The sequence below is a fragment of the Salvelinus fontinalis genome, chromosome 3 (assembly GCF_029448725.1).
Source record: "Salvelinus fontinalis isolate EN_2023a chromosome 3, ASM2944872v1, whole genome shotgun sequence".
NCBI lineage: Eukaryota > Metazoa > Chordata > Actinopteri > Salmoniformes > Salmonidae > Salvelinus > Salvelinus fontinalis.
The window spans coordinates 23,311,141-23,326,145 of NC_074667.1; the positions used below are offsets into that span (position 1 = coordinate 23,311,141).

The window sequence follows — 15,005 nt, forward strand, 5'->3', positions numbered from 1 at the left end:
ATGACATTGAATGTTTCTGAGTGGCCTAGTTACAGTTTTGAATAAAATTATTGGCAAGACTTGAACATAGCTGTCCAGCTATGATCAACAACCAACTTGACAGTGCTTGAAGAAATTTGAAAATAATAAAATGTGTAAATATTGTACAATTCTGTTGTGCAAAGCTCTTAGACTTACCCAGAAAGACTCACAGCTGTAAATCGCTGCCAAAGGTGATTCTAACATGTATTGAAAATGAAATACAGAAATCAAATTTACTAACTATTCCCACTGAGTCAATACATTTGCATAACATGTTCCCACTAATATTATGGGGTTTTGTACGTAGATGGTTGAGGGGAAAAATATATTTAATACATTTGGAATTCAGGGTGTAACAACAAAATGTGGAATAAGTCAAGGGGTATGAATACTTTCTGAAGGTACATTAGGCATGTGTGAGACACTCATCAAAATGTGTTGACTACTGGTTCCAGGGGTTTCAATGGACCCAGCTCTTCTGATGGAGCAGGTTTGGCCTGTTTATTTTGGTTTGAAGCAGACTGAGAAAAACAAATGAGGGCTGGCAGCTTAATTGTGAAAATCCCAGCTGTCAGGATATTCTTTTCACACACTACACAGCATCACAGCCCGTTAACAATTGGTATCTAGTCAGTGGGTCACACACTGTTTACAATGGATGCTGGCACCAGTGCAATGAGTAGCAACAAATACAATAAATGCACACTTGAATTGTATTAGTTAGTTATGAGCTTTATTCATCCTGGCAACTAGCTACTGTAGCTTTATTAAATCCTAGCAAACAGCCTACATGCCTATGTGCAAGGTATTGTATCATTATTATGAATTATCTGAAACCAAATTAAGGACAATCCCAGTCAGTATTAAATAGAACGTTGCAGCCCTGCCCGCCTGTGCGGATAACAACTTGTGGTTACCCCATTGGCTCACAGCAAACACTTGACATCTTTCAAATACAATTCTCTTGTCTGCTTGTTTTAGTCAATTACAAAAACTACATTTAAGTAAAACACTACATTTCAACACTCCCAAGTGTTCTCACTAATTTGAAAAACATAATATTGTAGGGCCTCCCTCATGCCCCTTTTCATGATGGCGCTAACGTTAGCGACGTGAGTGCTAACTAGCTACCAACCAGACAATTAAGCTGACCAACACAGACAAACTATAAAACTACAAGTAGTGAGCCGAGTTACAAACGGACTATACTAAACAAGTTAAATGTCTTACCTGTGATTAAATGTTTTCCACACACACAACCATGTGTAGCCTACTTGGACACCGGGTCACCACAATTACCCACCCTTCCACTCCGAATAGCCTGAAGCAACAGGGCTCTTCACACAGCCTCCATTTCCCAAGTGGGAGCATTGCGAACCGTAGGTCGGGATTTTTGACCTGGTTACACCACAGCAGCTTTTCGCATGTTTTATAATTGTTCAATTTTAAAAAATCTACAACAAAGTTCGCTCTTTTACAATTGGGGTTAATGGGAAAGTATGTTGTCCCCAATATGCGAGCGTGGTCGCGGGGAATTCCTTATGACATGAATACCGACTCAGTGTATAGCCAGTGAGTCATTCTTGCCAATGAATGTAGTAAGCTAGCTAGCCCCCTTGCCAATGTAGCCATCATGCCAAAGCTAGCTAGCTAGTTACACAAATCAATTTAGAATTAGATGGTTTGTAGCTATTTATCAACACAGATTAAGCTCACTAGCTAGTTACTAACCCATATGTAGACCCTAACTGGTTTTAGCGCCTATTGATGATAGTATCTTTTGGACGGGGCAGTATTGTTAACAGACCCAGCGCTCATTCTGAAAGTTGAAACAGTTTTGGAAACGAGGAACATAGCGATCTTTCATAACAGCGATTCAAAAAAGGTTAAATTACTACACCTTTATAGGGTTAGTGATAGAGGTCAACCGATTAATCGGAATGGCCGATTAATTAGGGCCGATTTCAAGTTTTCATAACTATCGGAAATTGGTATTTTTGGACAACGATTTGACCGATTATTATTATTTATATTTATATTTATATATATATATATTTTTTTTACACACCTTTATTAACTAGGCAAGTCAGTTAAGAACACATTCTTATTTTCAATGACAGCCTAGGAACGGTGGGTTAACTGCCTTGTTCAGGGGCAGAACGACAGATTTTTACCTTGACAGCTCAGGGATTCAATCTTGCAACCTTACGGTTAACTAGTCTAACGCTCTAACCACCTGATTTACATTGCACTCCACGAGGAGCCTACCTGTTACGCGAATGCAGTAGGAAGCCAAGGTAAGTTGCTAGCTAGCATTAAACTTATCTTGTAAAAAAACAATCAATCAATCATAATCACTAGTTAACTACACATGGTTGATGATATTACTAGTTTATCTAGCATGTCCTGCGTTGCATAAAATCTATGCGGTGCACATTCGTGGAAAAGGACTGTCGTTGCTCCAACGTGTACCTAATCATAAACATCAATGCCTTTCTTAAAATCAATACATAGAAGTATATATTTTTAAACCTGCATATTTAGCTAAAATAAATCCAGGTTAGCAGGCAATGTTAACCAGGTGAAATTGTGTCACTTCTCTTGCGTTCATTGCACGCAGAATCAGGGTATATGCAACAGTTTGGGCCGCCTGGCTCATTGCGAACTAATTTGCCAGAATTTTACGTAATTATGACATAACAATGAAGGTTGTGCAATGTAACAGGAATATTTAGACTTATGGATGCCACCCGTTAGATAAAACACAAAACGGTTCCGTATTTCACTGAAAGAATAAACGTTTTGTTTTCGAGATTATAGTTTCCGAATTCGACCATATTTTTTATTTTTTTATTTTATTTTACCGTTATTTTACCAGGTAAGTTGACTGAGAACACGTTCTCATTTGCAGCAACGACCTGGGGAATAGTTACAGGGGAGAGGAGGGGGATGAATGAGCCAATTGTAAACTGGGGATTATTAGGTGACCATGATGGTTTGAGGGCCAGATTGGGAATTTAGCCAGGACACCGGGGTTAACACCCCTACTCTTACGATAAGTGCCATGGGATCTTTAATGACCTCAGAGAGTCAGGACACCCGTTTAACGTCCCATCCGAAAGACGGCACCCTACACAGGGCAGTGTCCCCAATCACTGCCCTGGGGCATTGGGATATTTTTTAGACCAGAGGAAAGAGTGCCTCCTACTGGCCCTCCAACACCACTTCCAGCAGCATCTGGTCTCCCATCCAGGGACTGACCAGGACCAACCCTGCTTAGCTTCAGAAGCAAGCCAGCAGTGGTATGCAGGGTGGTATGCTGCTGGCAGCATGACCTAAGGCTCGTAGTTCTGTGTGTTATGTTATAATTAAGTCTATGATTTGATATTTGATAGAGCAGTCTGACTGAGCGGTGGTAGGCAGCAGCAGGCTCGTAAGCATTCATTCAAACAGCACTTTCGTGTGTTTCGCTAGCAGCTCTTCGCAATGCTTCAAGCATTGCGCTGTTTATGACTTCAAGCCTATCAACTCCCAAGATTAGGCTGGTGTAACCGATGTGAATTGGCTAGCTAGTTAGCGGGGTATGCGCTAATAGCGTTTCAAACATCACTCGCTCTGAGACTTGGAGTAGGTGGGTAACGATGCTTCGAGGGTGGCTGTTGTCGATGTGTTCCTGGTTCGAGCCCAGGTAGGAGCGAGGAGAGGGACGGAAGCTATACTGTTACACTGGCAATACTAAAGTGCCTATAAGAACATCCAATAGTCAAAGGTATATGAAATACAAATCGTATAGAGAGAAATAGTCCTATAATTCCTATAATAACTACAACCTAAAACTTCTTACCTGGGAATATTGAAGACTCATGTTAAAAGGAACCACCAGCTTTCATATGTTCTGAGCAAGGAACTTAAATGTTAGCTTTTTTACATGGCACATATTGCACTTTTACTTTCTTCTCCAACACTTTGTTTTTGCATTATTTAAACCAAATTGAACATGTTTCATTATTTATTTCAGGCTAAATTGATATTATTGATGTATTATATTAATTTAAATAAGTGTTCATTCAGTATTGTTGTAATTGTCATTATTACAAATATATTAAAAAAATAATAATAATTGGCCGATTAATCGGTATCGGCTTTCTTTGGTCCTCCAATAATCGGTATCGGCGTTAAAAAATCATAATCGGTCGACCTCTAGTTAGTGATCCCACACAACCATATCTCCATGTTACAGCGCATGTTTACAGAAAACAGAAGACAGTCGACTACCTCTGCTAACTAGGTATCTGCGCCAATTCACCTTTAAACAGAACATGTAAGGTCCATGGACTACAAGGAGTAACGTTAGGCTCCTTTAGTCCAATATTGGGCCCGCTAGCTACCTGCTAAGCTAGCCATTGTCATTACACCCACTTGCTTATGGCGTCAGCATACTCCCTTAAAAGACCTTCTCTTGAAAAACAAGAAAAAAAGTGGCAATAGTACTGTTTGTCCATTTTGAGATGCCGTAGCCAGTATACACTTCCTCAAAATATCATTAATATAAGATAATTCAAGAAATCTGTCAAATCATACGTTTTAGCCAATGATATCTTAGTCGTGCAATTTTACATATAACTAGGATGTTTGGGGCAGTATTTCTCAAGTGAAAAAATGTGCATGAAAGCAAGTCGTCTCTCATTGAATAACACGAGACACTTCATTGACAAATCCCTATGGTTGACCAATCACCGAACAATGGGCTTAAGACTTCTACTGCCAACTTCGGCTTGCCTCGAGAAAAACATGTGCCCGAACAACCGAAATAACCTTTGTTGGAAGACCAAAACGTCACAAAATGTCATCATAATATATGAACAAACTGTTCCAAGCTGTTTTGGCTGGGAAGCATGCAGGCGCCTTTACAGGGAAAACTGCTCGAGTTAAAGTGGAACTGACAGAGTTTTTGCAACATTAAATCTTACTCAAATCTGTTTATATAGACCCCCAGGAAGACTATGACACCTTTTTTTGTAAGCACTTAGATATGGTCATTTTCATAAATTCATTGAATGTTTGGGAATGCGTGTAGAAAGGCATTTCTGATAATTCTGTAGCAATAGAGTTGGAAAGCGGCCATGCGTTTGGACAATTAATTGACACTGCAGTAAATAAAACCGAATTTTAAAAAATCTGTCTTTTCCAGGACCGGAGTCTATGCAGACCTGTGCGCCATAGCCAATCAGAGCTACAGTAGGCCTACATGCAAATAAGTAATATGGGCTTGCCATAATTCACTTTGAACTGGACTGTGTGTTTACAGGCAGTAGCAACATTGTGACTTTAGATCATTAGAACGCATTTGCCAAAAAATACATCTGAATGGAATTCTGCAAATATGTAAACACCACAGGAGTCCTCTTACATTTGGGAACTTCACAGTCCTATTGATCAAACATGAAAAAGGTAGGCCCTCTTTCCCTCAGTTGCATATAGCACATCAACAAGATCAACAACGAATGCTAGCCTGAGCGAGATGAGACTAAATCTAATGAGGGAACATTAGATAAACCCTCTCAAACTTGTTCAGCTAGTTGGCCATCAAAATTGCACTGATAAACGATGGGGAATAGTAGCCTGCTTGTCCCTCTGCAGCTTGTCTGCCAATGCGGGACCCCAGGAAGAGCTTGGCAGCAGCTAATGGGGATCCATAATAAATACAAATGCATACTTGTCCCAACCCATGTTTTGACAACTGAATGAGAACATGCCTGCCCGCCCATGTGATCGATGCCAAATACATTTGATTGACAACTAAGAGATATGCTAACTGTGGATAAGTCGTTCAAGTTCAGCATAGCTAGCGAAGCAATTCAAATGTCTTGCTAGCTAACCAAATGACAACTGCATCTCTAGCTGTAGCCAACAAAAAAACGATATGAAGGGGAAAAAAGGTTAAATAGCTAACATTAGGCTCCGTGTTTTTAGCTTGCTAAATAAACAGCTAGCTACATAAATACGCTAGCCCAGGGGTGTCAAACTCAATCAGCGCACCGGCAGTATTGAAAAAACAACTAATTTGCGGGCAAGACATACGCTATTTTATTTTACAAAAAAACTTGCAACCCTAACTGGCCATTGCTTTATTAGAAAAAATATGGCCCTTTATAATGTCCTTACATGATGTTGTATATAGTATTTTAAGATATTAAAACAAAAGATAAACAATATTTGTTCAGCCTCGTCCATGTTAGGCAAAGGTTTGGCTCGTGTAGGCCTTCATTGTAAAATAATAATTTGTTCTTAACTGACTTGCTTATTAGTTAAATAACGTTTAAGGCCTAGTGGCTATGACATAATGAAATATGAAAAAATTGGAGATGCCACTGATGGTTAGTACGAGTGTCCGGTGTTGTGCCGAAAATCTCCCGCTGCCAGAATCCCCCTCCCTAATTTCCTTAATTTTGTGGCTAGAGTCAAATATTTTCTAGAGAACAAACTTCGTCAGGATAGGTATTAAAAATGTATAATTAATGTATGTGTCATATTATACATAGAAGAGGAAGTACAATGTTGGCCTGCAATAAACATTTCAGAACAACTATGGCTGAATTAGTATCCTTACACTTTCAAAATTACTTGTCGAATATGACATGGAAGAGATGATGAATTTTGGCAAAGAGATTTATTTATAGACTAATACAAATCAGTAGCGGATTTAGGTACGGGCGAAATGGGCAGCATCTTGCCGAGGGCGGCACGGGGCGCCCCTGGGTGCGGGCGGGGGTTGGCTGCACGGGGCGCCCCTGGGTGCGGGCTGCACCGGGCGCCATACAAGCTAGACTTGAAACAAATAGCTAAACCAAAAATTGCAGACAAAAATGCTTTCTGCTACTAAGACCAGTAAAATGTAGGCTAAATTGACAACGGAGTTTAGAGCACAAATCTAAACTAACAAGCAATTCGCAGCAATGGGGGGAGAATTCTTGCAAGGGGAAGATTTTCGGCACAACACCGGAAACTGTCGTACTTCACCCATCGGTTACCAAAAATCATCTCTAATCCGGGGACCCAAATGCGCACGTGGGGAATTTCTTGGGAATCCCATGCCATTCAACCAAACCATCCTCCAAGAATTCGCTTGCGCCTCTAGCAATAGCATAGATTGTCTGAGCGCACAGTAAATCGTCCGCTATCTAACGTTAGACACAGTGTGACCGTTCTTTCAGTAACGTTAGTTGTTTATGTATAACAACATAACGACCTGCTTAACAATGTATAATACAAGCAAAAGACGACCTCTAAAGTCAACTTGCTACACGTTACATTAAAACAACAAACACTGGTGGGACAAAATGATTCAACTTGCAAATCGCTGCCTCGCGTAACCATAGCTAGCTTTAACGTTACATCCCTTGGCCGGCTAGGGGGTCTTTATCCCTCAGAAACAGTAATTTAATACCATTATACACATAGGCCATTGACACGACAAGGTGTAAACACCGGTCAAACAATATGTGCTAGTTGTGCGGAGCTGATACACTCTGACATTTCCCAACTCGTTCGCCCACATAAACCTCACCTGCCGCCGCCATGTTCCAGAGCGAGTTCGCATCAGATTCCCGTATGAAGGCGTCAGAAGTTTATAAACGAGAACGCGCATCTTTGGTTTCGAGCCTCAAACCCTCCCGCCTTGCCCATGTAGTTTGTTTTCTATAATAAACTGGGTGGTTCGAGCCCTGAATGCTGAGTGACTGACAGCCGTGGTATATCAGACCGTATACCACGGGTATGACAAAACATTTATTTGTACTGCTTTAATTACGTTGGTAACAGGTTTATAATAGCAATAAGGCACCTCGGGGGTTCGTGGTATGTGGCCAATATACCATGGCTAAGGGCTGTGTCCAGGCACTCCACGATGCGTAATGCATAAGAACAGTCCTTAGCACGGGTATGACAAAACATTTATTTGTACTGCTCTAATTACATTGGTAACCAGTTTATAACAGCAATAATGCACCTCAGGGGTTTGTGGTATGTGGCCAATATACCACGGCTAACGGCTGTATCCAGGCACTCCGCAATGTGTCGTGGGTAAGAACAGCCCTTAGCCATGGTATATTGGCCATATACCACACTCCCTCATTCCTTATTGCTTAATTAGGCCTATTTTATATTAGAATATTATGTTATGGTTTGTATGCCCACATGGCCAATTTTAGGCATCTCAAAGCATTTTCATACCATTTGGATTTTATTTTGGTTTAAAGGTAGGCAGGATATGTGTTTTATGTGTTGTTGCATAGGCCTACTATGTCTAATTTTCATTCATTATTTGATCATTTATCCTTCAACCCTTTCATTCATTTACTCATTCATTCATTCAATTAATTCGTTATAGTACCGACCTGACCAATAAAAACAGTCGTAGCTAATGTCAATATTGTGTCTTCTAGTCTCATGATCTCATCTTGTGCTATTGAACTGAACGTTTGCTGCACTCAAGGATAATTCACTGCAAGCAAAAAATAAGATGATTCACATCTTTATTTTTATAAACTAACCTCAAATAGATCAATATTCTATTGATCTATGGATAACATGGATAACCTAAGGACATGGATAACCTAAGGAGGACGTACAGTGCACTTATGGCTCAAGTGCACCCCTAGAGACAATGTGTAATACTTGCCAATCAGTTCATCATGGTGCAGTGGAACAAAGAAACAAATATGAGGAACAACGTGTTAAATGGTAACCATTGTATTTATTGCATCTTTTTGTTTGTTTGTCATGATAACACGATGCTATGCCCATTTGATTGGTTTGACTCCTCCGTGTCTGTGCGTATCTCTCTCTCTCTCTCCATGAAGTTGATAATTGGTCGTCACTTTTGTCCGCCCTCATTCCCTTATGGTTTCAGTTCATCCATAGCGTCTTGAAGCCTGGAATAGAATTAATAGGTATTAAAACACAGGACATTAATTAATTGACAGGACAGATGATAATGCCATACCTAGTTTTTACTGTAGATGGCATTAAACCTCCTCAAGAACTGTACTTCACCCATACTAATTGCTACTGATATGTCCAAAATAATATTGTGTTTCTTCCATTTCACTTTGTCACAATTTCCAAGTATTTGAATCATGATATGTGTCACCGCCACCTCCCCATCATTATTTCCTGTTTCAACTCCCTAGATTTTATTTAAACTATGCTCTGTGGCAGTTTGTGGTACATGAACTTGAAGCATAGCTGACATAAGCATTGAGATGCTAAAAGAATAAGCATTTTAATTACTATCAATCCTCAACCCTAAGAAAAGTGTGTGCATCTCAATAATCAAAAGTTTCTTCCTCTTCTTCTCACATCCTTTCCTTCACTAATGTGTAAGGAACTGGATTGGTGGACAAAGCCCCCACCCTATAACATTCACCTATCCATGTGTCTTTAGATCAGTGCAGTTGATGAAAACAAACCGAGGAGAGTTAAGACTATTGAGACACACCCCTTGTCAGTCAGCCACTCACCCTCATCCACTTGCTTGAAGTCTCTTGAAAGGAAGTGACTTTAGACTATTGAGACATAACCCTAGTCAACCACTTGCCCCTATTCCCTCATACACTCGCTTGTAGTTCCTTGAAAGGAATCCACTTTAGACTATTGAGACACACCCCCAGTTAGCCTTTAGTCCCTTGTCCACTTACTTGAAGTCTCCCCCATCGAGCAGGCTCCTGTAGGTGGCGATCTCGGCCTCCAGCTTCATTTTCATATTGAGCAGTGCCTCATACTCCTGGCCCTGCTGCTGGATGTTGCCCCGCAGGTTGGTCAGCTCGCCCTCCAGACGGATGAGGATAGCATTGTACTTCTCCACCTCCATGTTGGAACGCATCTCTGTGTTACGCAAGGTGTCTTCCAAGGAGGATTTCTGCTGGGAATAACAGGGGAATGTTGGGAATGGTCTTCGAAATTTTGTGGAATGATACTGGGATTTGGAGATATGGATGGTATGGCTAAGGTATGGCAGCGGACTTTAAAAGGAGGTCGTACATAGAGGACATGCATGAGTTACTATCAGTTCCATTTATACTCAGAGGAATTAAGGAATTTAACGGAAATATGTTATCATATTGAAAGAATGTCCTTGCCAAGCTCTGTTGTGATGCCAGCTCAATCTCGAGGGTCTGTAGCTGTCTCTGTAGGTCACTCATCTCCATCTGGGCCCCCTGCAGGGCCTCTGTGTTCTGGGATACCTGCACCTGTACGTCTGAGATCTATACCACAGCACAGAGGAAGAAAGGAAGGTAAGGAGATAGGAATGGAGGGAATAAGGGAAGGAGCGAAGCTTAGGTGTCTATTAAATCTGTAATGCTGAAGCGTTACAGATTCCACGATATAAATTGAATGGTAATTTCCGATTGAGTTGACATATGCAGCGTTTACCATGCATTCAGTCTCCACTAAAGTGGGAACATTGCCTTTAAATTTCAATCACGCTTTAAAGCTGAACTTCCGCGATGCGGATTGAATAGAGCCCTTAGTCATCTTGAAAGTTGAATTCATGTTTTGGATTTCAGGATTTTTTGTGTGACTAGACTACCCATACAACAAAACATGTTTTCAATGGAAAGCTACACTTTCAGTGGATACAAAAATGTTATCTTGGCCAGTGGGTGTGGGTTACTCCATTTTAGTTTTAATTGCAGAACAAAAAACAGTAATTATAGGTTTGATGTGGTGTGTAATGATAGTATGATACAATGATGTACCTTCTGGACACTGTGAAAATAAGATGGGCTACCTGGTTTTCGTGCCACACTTTGAGGTCCTTTGCGTTATTCAGAGCCATCTTCTCGTAGTTGGCCCTCATCTCCTCCATGACCAGACTCAGGTCCTGACCTTTAGGGGCGTCCACGTCCACCTGCACCCCCGACTGGGAGATCTGGGTCCTCATTTCTGTCACCTCCTGTTGGAGAGAGGGAAGGGGGAAGGGGAGAGAGGGAGCAAGAGAGAGGGAGAGATAAACAGAATAAAAGGATAGTAAGGCATTCCAACATTAGCTAACTGTGAAACTTGAAAAGTTCATAGCTAATGATAAGGTTAATCTGATATTATCACATTATCGTTGTTCTTCAAGGAATTGTATTGTTCTTCATTCTATTTCTATTCTCTATAATGAAAAAGGTTCTATTTCAAATTATCATTTGACATTGACATTCAGTCTCAATGCTATAATAGCTCACGTTGCTGGGGTTCTTCCTAGAATAATTCTTATCTTCAATATTTTCTAATGTAAGGAAAATGTTCTATTTAAAATTATTATTTGATATGGACATTCAATCTCAATGTTATAGCTCACATTGTCATGGTTTTTCCTGAGGAAGATGAGCTCCTCCCTCACGGCCTCGATCTCACTCTCCACATTCATCCTGCCCATGTTGGTGTTATCGATGACCTTCTTCAGCCCGGCGATGTCCGCCTCCACTGACTGACGAATGCTGAACTCAGATTCAAATCTGTGGGCACAGGGAAACTGTCACTAAACTCTACATTGACATGAAATAACCTAACATTTTGGGTTAAAGGCACAAAATGGCTGCCATGTTTCAGTTTACTAGGGGTAGGATGGATTTGAAGCAAACACTGATCTGAGGTCAATTTGGTATTTTTCTCATCCTTTTGATTATCATTATAATTTGGGGAGGAAAGTTGATCCTAGATCTGTGTCTGTGGGCAATTACTATGTCCTGAACAGTTCACCAAGGTTATAAGAGCTATGCAGCATAGGGGTTGCATGTAAGAGGTTACATGCACATCAGGCATTCACATACAGATGCCAAGATAGCAGATTCATTATGAGAGATTAGACTTTCTGTGCCAACTGGTACCGGCACAACTGGTTTCCACATAATTTACATGAAATTATGTTGAACCAACATGGAATAGACGTTGAACTGACATCTGTGCCCAGTGGGGGGGTTTGAGCCAATGAACTTTGTGAGAAGCACAATTACAGTATGAAATTGAACAGATCAAATGCTTTTCATGACAGAACAACGACATCTCAAATTAACCCCTGTATTGTATACAATGTAATCACACAACCAATGTGCAGAAAGATGTAATATACAGTGGTAAACTCACTTTACTCTGAAGTCATCTGCAGCTAAGCGAGCATTATCAATTTGGAGGACAATACTAGCGTTATCCACTGTTGCATCGAAGACCTATTGGAGAAAAATATTGTTAATTCCATTGAATATATGACAAAAAGAGATATAATGGGCATTTAACATGAAATACTAAATATTTTCTGAAACTATTTTTGCATGTGACATAAGCCTGCTTTATTATGCTTTACTTTCCTTTACTTTTGAATACATGTCAGTTATAGAGGAAGGCCTTTCCCCCGTTTACTGCTCAATGCAAATAGATATGAACTTGCTTCCCATTCTAACTATAATTTTGTGTGTCATACATAGATGAGCTGGCAATAAAAAAGAAGAACTAATATGTTCCATCATTGAATTTGCTGCTCATCACCAACCTAAAACAGTTGTTTTAAATTTACGCCTCCCAGGGGGGTGTTATAGAAACCGGAAACCGCAGATTCTGAGTGATTTACATAATGGGACCAAAACACAACTGAATCTATGGTTACCACCACATAACTCTGACTGCCCCTGAAAAAGAGGAAGCTGTGAACGGAAAAGCAGGGAAATGAGTTCCCGTGCTAGGGCTGTCTGTTCTCAGTTTGCATTGTTAGAGAAAACGGGCCAGGCTTCCTGTCTTCCGCCCCCAATCTGTGTGTTTGTAACCATGGTATTCTAGTGCGAATCACATAAAAAAGGGAACTCTTGTCGGTTTATGTGTCCGGCAAATGGAACAAGGCTAACATTCATCATAAGAGTGTCGTCATAAACTATAGAGGACTTTGGAATTCTTTTGAACAAACGTCAGCTTTGCAGGGATTCCGAGAGCTCTTGTTGGAATTCTTTGACTGTGCTGTTAAAGCTATAATGGTTATAGAAAAAACACACCAGCCAGCAATGTGTTTCAAATCTCGCAGGGAAATATTTTTGTGTGTTGTCCCACCACATCTGGTTCATACCGCTGGACCCTCTCACACTACACTACGCCCCAGAGTGGAGACACTGACCCGGGGAGGTCAAAACGCTTTGCAAACACTCTTGGAACTTTGTTTATAAGTTTGGTTCAGTTTTTTGATGATGATGATTCATTGCGTCCACCAAATTTGGTGATTAATTTGAGGAACTCTTTGACCAAACTGAGGAGTGAGGGAACTAGTGAAGGAGGGGGAGGGAAAGTGGATATCTAACTGGCCTGCCACACCCTCTACAATGATTTATATATACAGTAGATGACTAACAGGGGGCGCTGTTTTGGAAGCCTCCATCTTGGCACTCCCCCACTGTTATAAAAACCATTTTGGAAGCTATAGAAATGCATTTACAAAGGTCTGAATTTCTTTTTACAATGTGTATTCTATTACCAACACCTTAATACACACCTTTTAATTATTTTATGTGAGCTAAACATAAACATTTTAAATGAAATAATATAAAGATTTAATTTCCTTAAAGTATGATTTTTTGAAAGTTACTGTTACTGTCACCATTACAACAACTAAATACTTAAATACATATAATTTTGTCCTTGAAACATTAAAATAAATACTGTAGAATTCCATTCATTCATATGGAGGACTGCTTTTCAATATGGCCGGCTGGTGGTTTCAAAGTCTCATTGGCCAATACACAGCATCAGCAATCCAGGGTTTAGATACATCATTGACCCGCTATTCAGTTAGGAATTTTGAGAAGCCAGTTGTTCCAATGCAGAGTTCCCCACAGAAATGTTTAAGTCAAAGCAAAAGCAAAGTAAATTGGTAAATAAATAATGGTCATTATGCTTAAACTCATTCTTGGACGGACATCTTCTCTCATACCATAATGGGTTTTAGTTCAACGAAAAGTTGCAGGAGTGGTGACATTACATTCATATTTTGACTTACTGGTTGATCAAATCAACACACTTATCTAAGCAACAAAATACAAAACCATAAATTCCTCAACTTAACCCTTTTCTTACACACATGATTCTTTCTCAACACCCCCCTCTCTTGTCTCTATCACTTTTGTAATGATACTGTATTTCATTCACACCCCCACCTTCTTGCGCAGGTCGTCCAGTATGGTGTTGTACTTGCTATAGTCGCGGGCGTCCGGTCCTCCCTTCTCCAGGGCCTCTCGGATCTTCAGTTCCAGTTGTCCGTTGGCCTGCTCCAGGTTTCTCACTGTCTCCAGATAGTTGGCTAGGCGGTCGTTCAGGTTCTGCATGGCCCCCTTCTCGTTGCCCATGACGTGACCGCTGCCACCACCTGCTGCCGCAGCGTTGATCAGGCCACCCATGCTGGCACCCATGCCACCACCAATGCCAGTGCCCATACCACCGCCGCTCACCTTAAATGAGGATGAGGAGTAGGAGGAAGAGCTGGCTGGGGCACCACTGCGGAGGCCCCCGTAAGATGCGGAGGAGATGCGGGTGCCCTGGCCGCCAGCCCCGCCGTAGGTGCTGGCAGCCCGGTAGGAGGACACGGGCGTGGATCGTTGGAAGGAGATGTGGCTGTTGGACGGTCTGTAACTCATGACTGCTGATGGAGTAGTCAGAACGAATGAACAAATGGAAGAGAGAGAGGGAGAGAGAGAAAGAGAGAGAAAGGAGCCTCTGAGCTGAGTTACAGAAAGAGTGACGTGGGTAAAGTGAACCGGAGAACTTATACTTCCCCCCCAAACAACCCTCCTCTTTCTCTCTTTTGCAGGCTGGCCTCCAAGACCCTGCCTACATCCACATCCCCCATCCTCTCTTTCCTACTCTCCTACCGCTTCTCGCATGCTCTCATTCCAAACTCTTTTCCCTAGAATTTGCCCATGGACACTGCTCAACTTCTATCTACATGCAACATTTAGCTA

The 15,005-nt window shown here is 41.1% G+C and overlaps 2 protein-coding genes across 6 annotated transcripts in view; both read right to left on the reverse strand.

The window, feature by feature from the left end:
- LOC129841300 (eukaryotic translation initiation factor 4B-like) overlaps positions 1-7,693 on the reverse strand; it is a 45,258-nt gene extending 37,565 nt beyond the window's left edge. For all 5 annotated transcript variants that reach the window (XM_055909523.1, XM_055909515.1, XM_055909539.1 and 2 more), the window contains exon 1: positions 7,589-7,693. In XM_055909523.1, coding sequence (XP_055765498.1) covers positions 7,589-7,601 — 13 coding nt within the window. In that variant the 5' untranslated portion in view covers positions 7,602-7,693. The remainder of the gene's footprint in view (positions 1-7,588) is intronic.
- Positions 7,694-8,756: 1,063 nt separating this feature from the next.
- On the reverse strand, positions 8,757-14,793 carry krt18b (keratin 18b). Its single transcript, XM_055909552.1, has 7 exons — positions 14,205-14,793; positions 12,157-12,239; positions 11,372-11,528; positions 10,814-10,978; positions 10,161-10,286; positions 9,720-9,940; positions 8,757-8,954 (listed from the first exon to the last, which is right to left on the reverse strand). The coding sequence occupies exons 1-7, from the start codon at positions 14,679-14,681 to the stop codon at positions 8,921-8,923; spliced, it is 1,263 nt and encodes a 420-aa protein (XP_055765527.1). The 5' UTR covers positions 14,682-14,793; the 3' UTR covers positions 8,757-8,920.
- Between the last annotated feature and the right edge of the window lie 212 nt (positions 14,794-15,005).